The sequence below is a fragment of the Rattus norvegicus genome, chromosome X (genome assembly GCF_036323735.1).
Source record: "Rattus norvegicus strain BN/NHsdMcwi chromosome X, GRCr8, whole genome shotgun sequence".
NCBI lineage: Eukaryota > Metazoa > Chordata > Mammalia > Rodentia > Muridae > Rattus > Rattus norvegicus.
Window position 1 is genome coordinate 103607748 of NC_086039.1, and position 9633 is coordinate 103617380.

Below are 9633 nucleotides of genomic sequence, written 5' to 3' on the forward strand. Positions count from 1 at the left end.
TGACATGTAAAGGTCTTATGAGAGTTCCTTTCCTTCTAAAATTACTATAAGAGAATCTTCATTGGTTTTCTTCCTGTCTTCTGGAGACAGATTACATTCTATGGCTACTGTAGTCCTTTCATCTTCAAAGCTAACAATGGACTTTCCAGCTTCCCTTCCTCCCCTCCATGCTGCTCCCTTCAAACACAGAATTTATGCCAAACCTATAATCCTTGCAGTTATATTGGGTAGACTCATCCAGCATAATAGTGTGTTAGATCCCACTATTAACAACCTGAGTTCCCCCTGAAACCTCAACTCTTCTTGGCTGAATATTATATGTTCCCATATCCTGGGTATGGACTTGGGATTGTTATTTTGCTGAACACTGGGTAGGTGTTTAAATGAATTTCTAAATGGGCAAGGCCAACAGCTTTACTGTGTGTTTAATGGCATTCCTGTTTTTCTCACAAAGCAAGCAAAGAAAAGGGGATGAAGAGCAGAGGGAATATTATGGGTGGAGTTAAAGGAAAGGCTCCGAATCAGCCAGGAGTGGGTTGCGAGGGAAACAATGCACGGAGGGTCCTTTCCCTGAGAGATACAGTGAACCTAGGTAGTTAGTTATGGCTGAGATCCAAGCTACTTGATCCCTCCTCCTCCGGGAGCTTGGACAGGAATGGCAAGAGCTGATTTCAGAGAACCACAGGTAAGGAAACTAAACAGGCCCAAAATGGGTCCCAACACTTGGCTGTAGGACAGAAAAAACAGCAGGACTCTATGGCGTCCTGTAAATACTGACAGGGAAAGGACAGTTGTGGGGACCAACAATAAGTAACCCAAAGGGTATTGCTACTTAGAATGAAAATCAATCTCTCCATCCCTCTCTTTCTTTCTCTCCCAACTCCCCTCCGTTTTTCCCTCTCTCCCTCCCTCTCTGCCTCTATCTCCCTTTTGGAAAGGGGGCAGTGGTGGGGGAATGTAATGGAAGCCACCATGTCCTATCCCTTAGATGCAAAAATGCTCTCCTCTTCATGATTTCATGAGCCAGTAAAAGAAAACATGGGAGAATCAACAGGAACCTACTGGATGGCTGTTGCTAGGTCACCTGTCCCCTCTCAGGCTGCAGTACTGACAGCCCCCCTCCCATTCCACTGGCGTCAGAAAAGGGAGGAGGGTAGGGGGAGTAGAGAGGGGGTGCTGGGATGGGTAGGCACTGTCCAGCCTCCTTTTGAAGTGCAAATAAATCTAGGGGCCACTCAGTATCCATCCGCTGCACCCTCTTGCTCACCAACTGCAGACCTCCTCCTCCCTGTAGTCCCCCCTCCCCAAAGCCCTCATACACTCTACATTTAAGCCATCTCACACACTGTAGTGGCTCCAAAAATATTTTAAAAAGTGGTGGTGGTCTCTGGTTAGGGTGAACAGGGGTCTGCAGACGCCCACTGGTACGACCGGCCCCTCCAAGAGGAGTGGGACTGTTTGTGGCCCCGCCCACTCCGAGTCGGAACTACAGTGGGTCCGGGAGGGGGCGTCGAGCCCTGTGCGCAGTATCCCTCCGCCCCCTTCCCGACACCCTCCAGGAGAGCTGTGCTTGCCGCATCCTGCGCAGCCCCTGCCCGTTTGGTGCAGAGGCGTGAGGACTGGACGGGTTTCTGCCATTCCACTCGCGCTCAAAGCAGTGAAAGGCCAGTGAAAGGATCTACGGAGGACAGAGAACATCCGGGAGCAGGAGAGGGACGTGGGGAAGCCCGGGGACCTGGGCCTTGCCCCTGGCCAGGCAAGTGGGGGTGTGTCGAGGGTTCCGGGTGGTCGAGCACTGGAAACCACTGCCCAGCCAGACAGTCCAGTGGAGGCCAGCGGGTCCTGGCTGCTTCCTGAAGTGTGTGCTGTGCCTGGAGACCTCAGGCGGTGAGGAGGAGGAAGCGGGAACCCGGGCTGGGCTGCAAAAGCAGGGGGAGGCTGAAGAGGCAAAGTGTGAGGGTTTGGAGGGTGGCAGAGCCAACAGCCAGACTGCCTCACTCCTGGTGTCAGTCCTGGGCACAGGTTATGAGGTAGGCGGCCACAGGAAAAATGGCGGTGGGGGTTGGCGGGGAAGGGAGACGGCCCACAGGTGTGGGTGTGGGGCAGGTGTCCAGCACTGGCGACAGCTCAGCTGACGGGTGGTGAGTCCCCTTGGCTACTAGGGCTCTGATCCGGTTCCTGAGAGGGGCCCCGGTGCCCTGCGCCCTGGGTGCTGTCACTCCCCATAGGATCCTGCTTGATGGAAAGTGTCCTGTCTGCGCGGTAGGTCTGGCATATTCTGGCAGGCCACAGTGAGTGAGCATCTGTACACCAGAGGCTTGAGAAAAGAGGAACAGGAAAACGGCGTGGATTTCTGGAGGTGTGTGGTAATGGGAGTGGGCACCAGACAGTGAGTGGAGATGCAAAAGGGGTGGGGGTGACTGGCCAGAACAGGTGGGATATCCATAAGTGTCTCCTAATCTCATTTCTCACAGCCTTGCAGGTACCTTCTACACTGCCTTTCCCCTCCCTCCCAAATCTGGGGTCTGAAAAGATGGGGTGGGGATGATGACGGAGTCATAAATCCAAGGACCCCTTCAGAACCTGCTTTCTAGAATGTACTGCGCCCTTCCCCCATTTTTTGCTGCGCAAGGCAAGGAAACATGGCCACCTAGTGGCGAGTCTTCAGAATTGCAGAAGGGACTAATAAGGATGACATCAAGGAGTGGGTGTTACCTCAGGAACCCTGCAGCCAGGCTAAATCCAGAATGTTCCAGCAGTAGGACCCTAAATGCTGAAAGACACTTGATCTGGTTCTGATCCTTGGTGGCATTCTCAACAAGATCAGCTCTGCCATCATCTCCTGATTGTCATACATTTTCATGTCTATCCACAGCCCTGCTTTAAGGCTGCAAGCAAGGAAAGAAGGCTTCTAGGCGACTGTCTCAGATCTCTGGAGGTTGGTGAGACTCAGGGGCAGTGCAGGAGCCAGCCACTGAGGAGGCAAATCCAAATTGCTCTAACCCAAGGGGGTGCATGTTGCCTTACTGTCCCCTTAATTTGCCCACAGCTGCAACCACCATTTTCTGATTGTCATACATTTTCGTGTCTGTCCACAGGTCTGCTTTAAGGCTGGTTTTTCTGCAATCAAGGAAAGAAGGCTTCTAGGCGACTGTCTCAGATCTCTGGAAGTTGGTGAGACTCAGGGGTAGTGCAGGAGCCAGCCACTGAGAAGGCACATTCATTTTGCTCTAACCAAATTCAGATCACTGTCCCCTTAATTTGCCCACAGCTGCTGCCACCATTTTCTGACTGTCATACATTTTCGTGTCTGTCCACAGGTCTGCTTTAAGGCTGGTCAGTTCTTCAATCAAGAAAAAAGGCTTCAGGGTGACTGTCTCAGATCTTGGAGGTTGGTGAGACTCAGGGGTAGTGCAGGAGCCAGCCACTGAGGAGACAAATTCAGATTGCGCTAACCCAAGAGGGTGCATGGTGTCTTTACTGCCCCCTTAATTTGCCCACAGCTACTGCCACCATTTTCTGCTTGCCTTACATTTTCATGTCTGTCCACAGGTCTGCTTTAAGGCTGGTCAGTTCTTCAATCAAGGAAAGAAGGTTTCAAGGCAACTGTCTCAGATCTCTGGAAGTTGGTGAGACTCAGGGGTAGTGCAGGAGCCAGCCACTGAGGAGACAAATTCAGATTGCGCTAACCCAAGAGGGTGCAGGATGTCTTTACTGTCCCCTTACTTTGCCCACAGCTGCTGCCACCATTTTCTGATTGCATTACATTTTCATGTCTGTCCACAGGTCTGCCCTAAGGCTGGTTTTTCTGCAAGCAAGGAAAGAAGGCTTCAGGGCGACTGTCTCAGATCTTGGAGGTTGGTGACACTCAGGGGTAGTACAAGAGCCAGCCACTGAGAAGGCACATTCATTTTGCTCTAACCAAATTCAGATCACTGTCCCCTTAATTTGCCCAGTAGTATAGCATGCTCTATTTCCTCTCAGGGATACTAAGAATGTTGAGGTAGGTGTGAGTTAGCCTATGACCCAGTACAACAGCTCACTGCTGGGACCAGGGAATAGACGCTTTAGACACAAACAGGCATGGTTTTGTTGTTTGTTCTTTGTTTGGGTTCAGGGATGTGTGCCCACCTTCCAAGCACTGAGACTTCATTTTGTTTTATGCACTTGTAGGACTCCCTGCAGTCAGCCAGCTGTTTGTCTTAACACTGCTTGAACACAGAAGAGAGGGGAGAACTGCACCACATCTGTGAAGGTGGGTATGGGACAGGGTTCACTTTTAGGTGGGGTCGTCTCAATCACCCCAGAGTGAGTACTGTGAGATTTAGGGTCCCTTCTCTGTCCATTTGTAGCGTGTGCACTTTCTCCTCCCCTCTGCACCTGTTTCCCAGCAGGCAAAAGGAACATAGGGATTTCTTATGACTGGGCTCTTCCACTCAGCGTCACACCCAGGTGTCTCTGTGTAAGTTTCTGCAGCAGACAATGGAATTGGGTAGGACTGATTTCCTCATTCCTCTCTCCTAGATCACCTGCAGTGGCCGCTTGGTGGTGCTGAGGTTGCCGCTGACCAGTGCAATCAACAGGTCTGCACCCACCTAGGACCTGTTCGTCGTCCTCCAGCTTGATTTCACCTCTTCTGCACTGTATCTGTGTTATTGACTGAGACTGCTTGGGTAGGAGTCTCACTGGTGCCGGATTGGTTGGTCATTTACCCCTGTTCTTCACTATATCTCTTGAGTAATCAAAAGATCAGAGTGGGAAGATATAATACTGTGACAGATCTGTTGTTGAGACTGAGGCTTTGGTAGGCATTCCTAATTGAACCTTGCAACTTGTACCATGACCGGGGCAGAAGTTGAGACTGGTTCTCAGGCCAAGTCTGATAAGAAGCCTCAGGAAGAGGTTGTGGTGGATGGGGTTGAGAGAGAAAGTGAAGTCCCTCTGGTGGTCAGACCCAAAGTCAGGCCTCAGGCTCCAGCAACAAGTGGTGCTAGGCCCAAAACTGAAACTAAATCTTCCTCTCGGGCAAGGCCTAAAACTGAATCCCAGTCAGTGTCTGGAAGAAGGCCTAAAACTGAGGCTCAGTCAATGACTGGAGCAAGGCCGAGATTGGAGGCCCAAGTAATGTCTGGTGCCAGGCCTAAAACTGATGCGAGGGCAGTAGGTGGTGCCCGCCCTAAGACTGAGGCCAAGCCAATCCCAGGAGCAAGGCCTAAGAATGATTCCCGGGCTTGGGCCCAGAGTGAGTTTGGAGCTGAGGCAATGTCACATGCTGAGAGAGCACCCTTACCTAATGCCGTCACATGGCCATTGGTCAATTCCGAGTCTACAAGTGTTACGAAGTCTAAGAGTCTGTCTATGGATAGAGAAATGGCCAATATGGGTAGTGAAACTTTTCCTAGCACCCAAGGTCAGAGTGGAATCGAGCCCTGGTTTGGACCAAGAGAAGAGGCTAATATGGGTTCTTGGTGCTATCCCAGGCCCAGAGCCAGAGAGGAGACCTCTAATGAGTCTGGATTCTGGTCAGCAGATGAAACTTCTACAATGTCTTCTTTGTGGACTGGGCAGGAGACTAATATCAGATCATGGCCCAGGGAAGAAGTGAACACTAGGTCCAGACACAGGGCTAAACATCAGGCTAACACCAGGTCCAAGCCCAGGTCCAAACAAGATGCCTATATTGATTCTTTGTCTGGGTCTGAGGATGAGGCAGGTAACCCGTTTTGCTTTTGGGCTGGAGAAAATGCTAATGACATGTTTAGGCCCAGAGGCAGGGATGAGGCAAATGTTAGACCAAAGATCAGGACAAAGAGAGAGAACTATTTTGAAGATGAAGAGGAGTTCTGTAAAGAGTCCTGGCTTTTGCCTGGGGAAGAGGCTAACAGATTTAGGGGCCGAGACAAGGAAGAGCCTAATAAGACCTTGAAAAACAGTGACCAAAAAGATGTTAAAAATGATGAAAAGGTCAAACAAGAGTCCAAGATTGAGGAGGAAGTCATTATTGGGTCCTGGTTCTGGGCAGAACAAGAGACTAGTTTGGAGGCTGCAGCTTCAGCAATCTGTGAATCCGAACCAGGGGCTGAGGAGGGAGCCATTGGTGGATCCCTGTTCTGGACCGAAGAAAAGCCCGATTTGGGGGCTGTAGCCAGAGATGAGGTCAGGCCTGAGTCTGAAGAAGAGGCCATATTTGGGTCATGGTTTTGGGATAGGGATGAGGCCTGCTTTGACCCAAATCCCACTCCTGTGTACACAGCTAAGAGCAGGTACCGAGATCCAGAAGAGGATCTTAATTTAGCGTCCAGGCCCAAATCCTGGGATGAGGTCACCATTGAATTTACACCTCCTTGCCATGGCGTTGGCTTTCCTTTCCCAAGACCCTTTATAATTCCTGAAGGGGCTTCTGGAAATACTGAGGAAAAAGCCAAGAGTGCAGAGCTTGGCGCAGAGGGGGAGGAGCAGGAATCTGTGGTTCAGCGTGATCCTCCTGAACCCGACTTCCCATTTCAGTATGATCCTTCTTACCGGTCAGTCCGGGAAATTCGGGAGCATCTTAAGGCCAGGGAGAGTGCACAGCCTGAGAACTGGTCTTGCAACTGCATCCAGTGTGAGCTTAGAATTGGGTCTGCGGAGTTTGAGGAACTTCTTTTACTGATGGACAGAATTCGTGATCCATTTATCCATGAGATATCTAAAATTGCAATGGGCATGAGAGGTGCTTCTCAGTTCACCCGAGATTTCATTCGAAACTCGGGTGTTGTCTCACTTATTGAAGCCCTGATGAATTATCCTTCCTCCCGAGCGAGGACTGCCTTTTTGGAAAACATGATTGAAATGGCTCCACCTTACCCAGACCTAAACATGATCGAGACATTTATTTGTCAGGTGTGTGAGGAAACACTTTCTCATAGTGTGAATTCCCCTGAGCAGCTCACTGGCATGAGGATGCTCAGACATCTCACTATAACTACTGACTATCACACACTGATTGCCAATTACATCTCCGGGTTTCTCGCCTTATTAACCACAGGCGATGCAAGAACCAAGTTTCATGTTCTGAAAATGCTGTTGAACTTGTCTGACAATCCCATGGTGGCCAAAAAGCTATTCAGTGCCAAAGCTCTGTCAATATTCGTGGGTCTCTTTAATATAGAGGAGACAAATGATAACATTCAGATTGTTATCAAAATGTTTCAGAACATCAGTAACATTGTAAAAAGTGGAGCGATGTCTTTAATCGATGATGATTTCAGTCTTGAGCCACTTGTTTCTGCATTCCATGAATTTGAAGAGCTAGCAAAGCAGCTGCAGATCCAAATAGACAATCAAAATGAGCCCGAGGAGGGACAGTAAAGTTAGTGTGATTAACCACCTGCCACTCATCAGCCTTATGTTCCCAAAGAGCCCTAAATAGTGCTTTGGTGTTCACAGTCTTGTTTCTGTGTTGTAACTTATATTTTTAATGCTAATGTTAACTTGTCAAACTCTTGTTGTGAGCTGGATCATTTGTGGATGCCAAAAATGAATATCAGAACTGAAAACACATTTGTTGATATTTGTCTTACCGTCCAGATTGTGATATTTTTTAGTGTTGAGCTCCCAGTGAACCAAGTCACATGAGTAAGCTATCCTGCTATTTGTCACTTAAACATGTGGTTCTCTGCTTGAGTCTGTGTTTTCAATAAAGTTCGATGTTAAAATTGGCATAAATGACCCTTCTTCACTTTAAAACTCAGGTACAGGTATGCTGTGCACATTCAAAAATAGACGATTAGTATGAGAATGGACACATGCTTCCTAGGAAGGGCGATTATTGTGGGCTTTGGTACTCAAGAAATATTTCAAAGAAGTTGGACCTAGATAAAGTAGTCACGGAACTGTAAGCATCCCTGGAAATGAACCATGGGATGTGAAGAAAGGTGTGTGATAGGAAAATATGTTCCAGTAGCATGAATGACATGGGCAAAGTGAGAACCTTAGAAAATGATAGAGCTGCAAAACTGGGACAAGGTGAGTTTTGAGGAACTGGGTAATCTGAACTCCAGTTAGCAATTCAGGTACATCTTTTGCTTCAATACTACCTAAAGGGCGAATGGAAAAGACTAATTCTGTAGTTCTCAACCTGTGTGTCACAGCCTCATTGGCAAACTTCTATATCCAAAAAAATATTTACATTGCAATTCATAATAGTAGCAAAATAACATTTATGGAGTGGCAAAAAAAAGTTAATTTTGTGGATGAGTGTCACTACAACATGAGGAACTGTGTTAATGGGATGAAAGATTAGGAAGGGTGAGAGCCACTGTGCCTAATTAAATGGGCTCAGAAGAAATATTTCCTGTATGATGATAATCTAAGGAAAGTGTTAAGAAACATCATACAAACATGTATAACTATGTATGGATTGATTGACATGAAACAATAGTATGCATATATATAAACATGTATATACATATACATACACACACATATATATGTATATATATATATGAATCTGGCATCATATTTTTAAAAAAATTAGGTCTTAACTTTAAAATGTGTGTATAAATAAAATGTGTGCAACTCATTGTGGCTGACGCAGCTCCATACAGCCCTTATCTGGATTAAAATATTCAGTGTTAAATTGTTAGAGACAGATGTTTAGCAAAGCATATGAAAGGTAATATGTTTCCATCCAGGGACTCTATAGTTGTAGGTGGGCATGTGTGTGTGGGGGTGTTTGTATAAATGAATAACCTAAAGCGTTAAAAAGTGTAGAGGTAAAGTGATTTAGAATAGTTATAAATAAATGAGGCTTCCAAATCAAGATTGCTAACTTTGTATTAGGCTGTTGATGGTACAAAAATGAAATTCTCATGTAATTATTACACTCAATCGTAACATTTCCTTTTTAGGTGACAACAAAGTTCTGCAGCTAGACAGTGGTGATGGCTGCAACAACCTTGAGAATTTACTTATGTCACTGAATTGTACAGTTTAAATTGATTACAATGGTAAGTTTCATGTTCCGTGTATTTTGCCACAACAAAAGCCTCAAACTGCAGCAGACCTTCACATGGGAGTGTTTCACAAGTTGGGAATGAAGTTGGTTTGGGGATAGATAATATGTTGTGGGAAATATACACTTCTTTATTATTTTTAGACAGGAGAAATCTTATTCCCTTGATTTGAGAATGTTATATATCTTCAAACAGATAAAATTGTGACTCATTAAATAAATATGAGCATGGTGAAAAAATTTCACTAACACAGTACACACTTGCTAAGATCCAGAAGCAGTCAAAAGGTATATGTGTGCATCCCATACATACAGGATAAAGATATAAATAAGATATACCAACCTTCATACATAGAATGAATTAAATGATAGAATAATATTACAGAATTATATAAAAATAGGTTACCATTGTATGTGCAGCACCTTGAAACACTTAATGTTATCCACACTATTGAACAAATCTTCAATATCTAGTGAGCAAAGTATCTACAAGTTAATAGCCTAAGCAAGCTTGAAAAGTAGCTCAATAAATAGAGCATGGATTCTCATGGTAGACTAAAGTAGGATCTAGTAGCCTGTGTTGATTTTGCCCAAACATTGTAGAATTTACTGGGCAGCACACTTTGCCACCTTATTTT

General features: G+C 46.4%; 1 protein-coding gene across 3 annotated transcripts; it reads left to right on the plus strand.

Annotated features, from left to right (window-relative positions):
• The first annotated feature begins 1556 nt into the window (after positions 1-1556).
• Gprasp2 (G protein-coupled receptor associated sorting protein 2) lies at positions 1557-7703 on the plus strand. Of its 3 annotated transcripts, none has more exons than NM_001401158.1 (9): positions 1557-1756; positions 2267-2359; positions 2876-2982; positions 3099-3174; positions 3321-3391; positions 3553-3629; positions 3787-3857; positions 4174-4255; positions 4525-7703. In NM_001401158.1, exon 9 carries the CDS (start codon positions 4840-4842, stop codon positions 7348-7350), a length of 2511 nt encoding a protein of 836 aa, NP_001388087.1. In that variant the 5' UTR covers positions 1557-1756; positions 2267-2359; positions 2876-2982; positions 3099-3174; positions 3321-3391; positions 3553-3629; positions 3787-3857; positions 4174-4255; positions 4525-4839; the 3' UTR covers positions 7351-7703. The 3 variants fall into 3 exon arrangements, with proteins under 3 accessions (NP_001388087.1, NP_001388086.1, NP_001388088.1); NM_001401157.1 differs by having other exon boundaries at positions 2876-2938; NM_001401159.1 differs by lacking the exon at positions 2267-2359 and having other exon boundaries at positions 2876-2938; positions 3099-3214.
• Positions 7704-9633: the final 1930 nt, after the last annotated feature.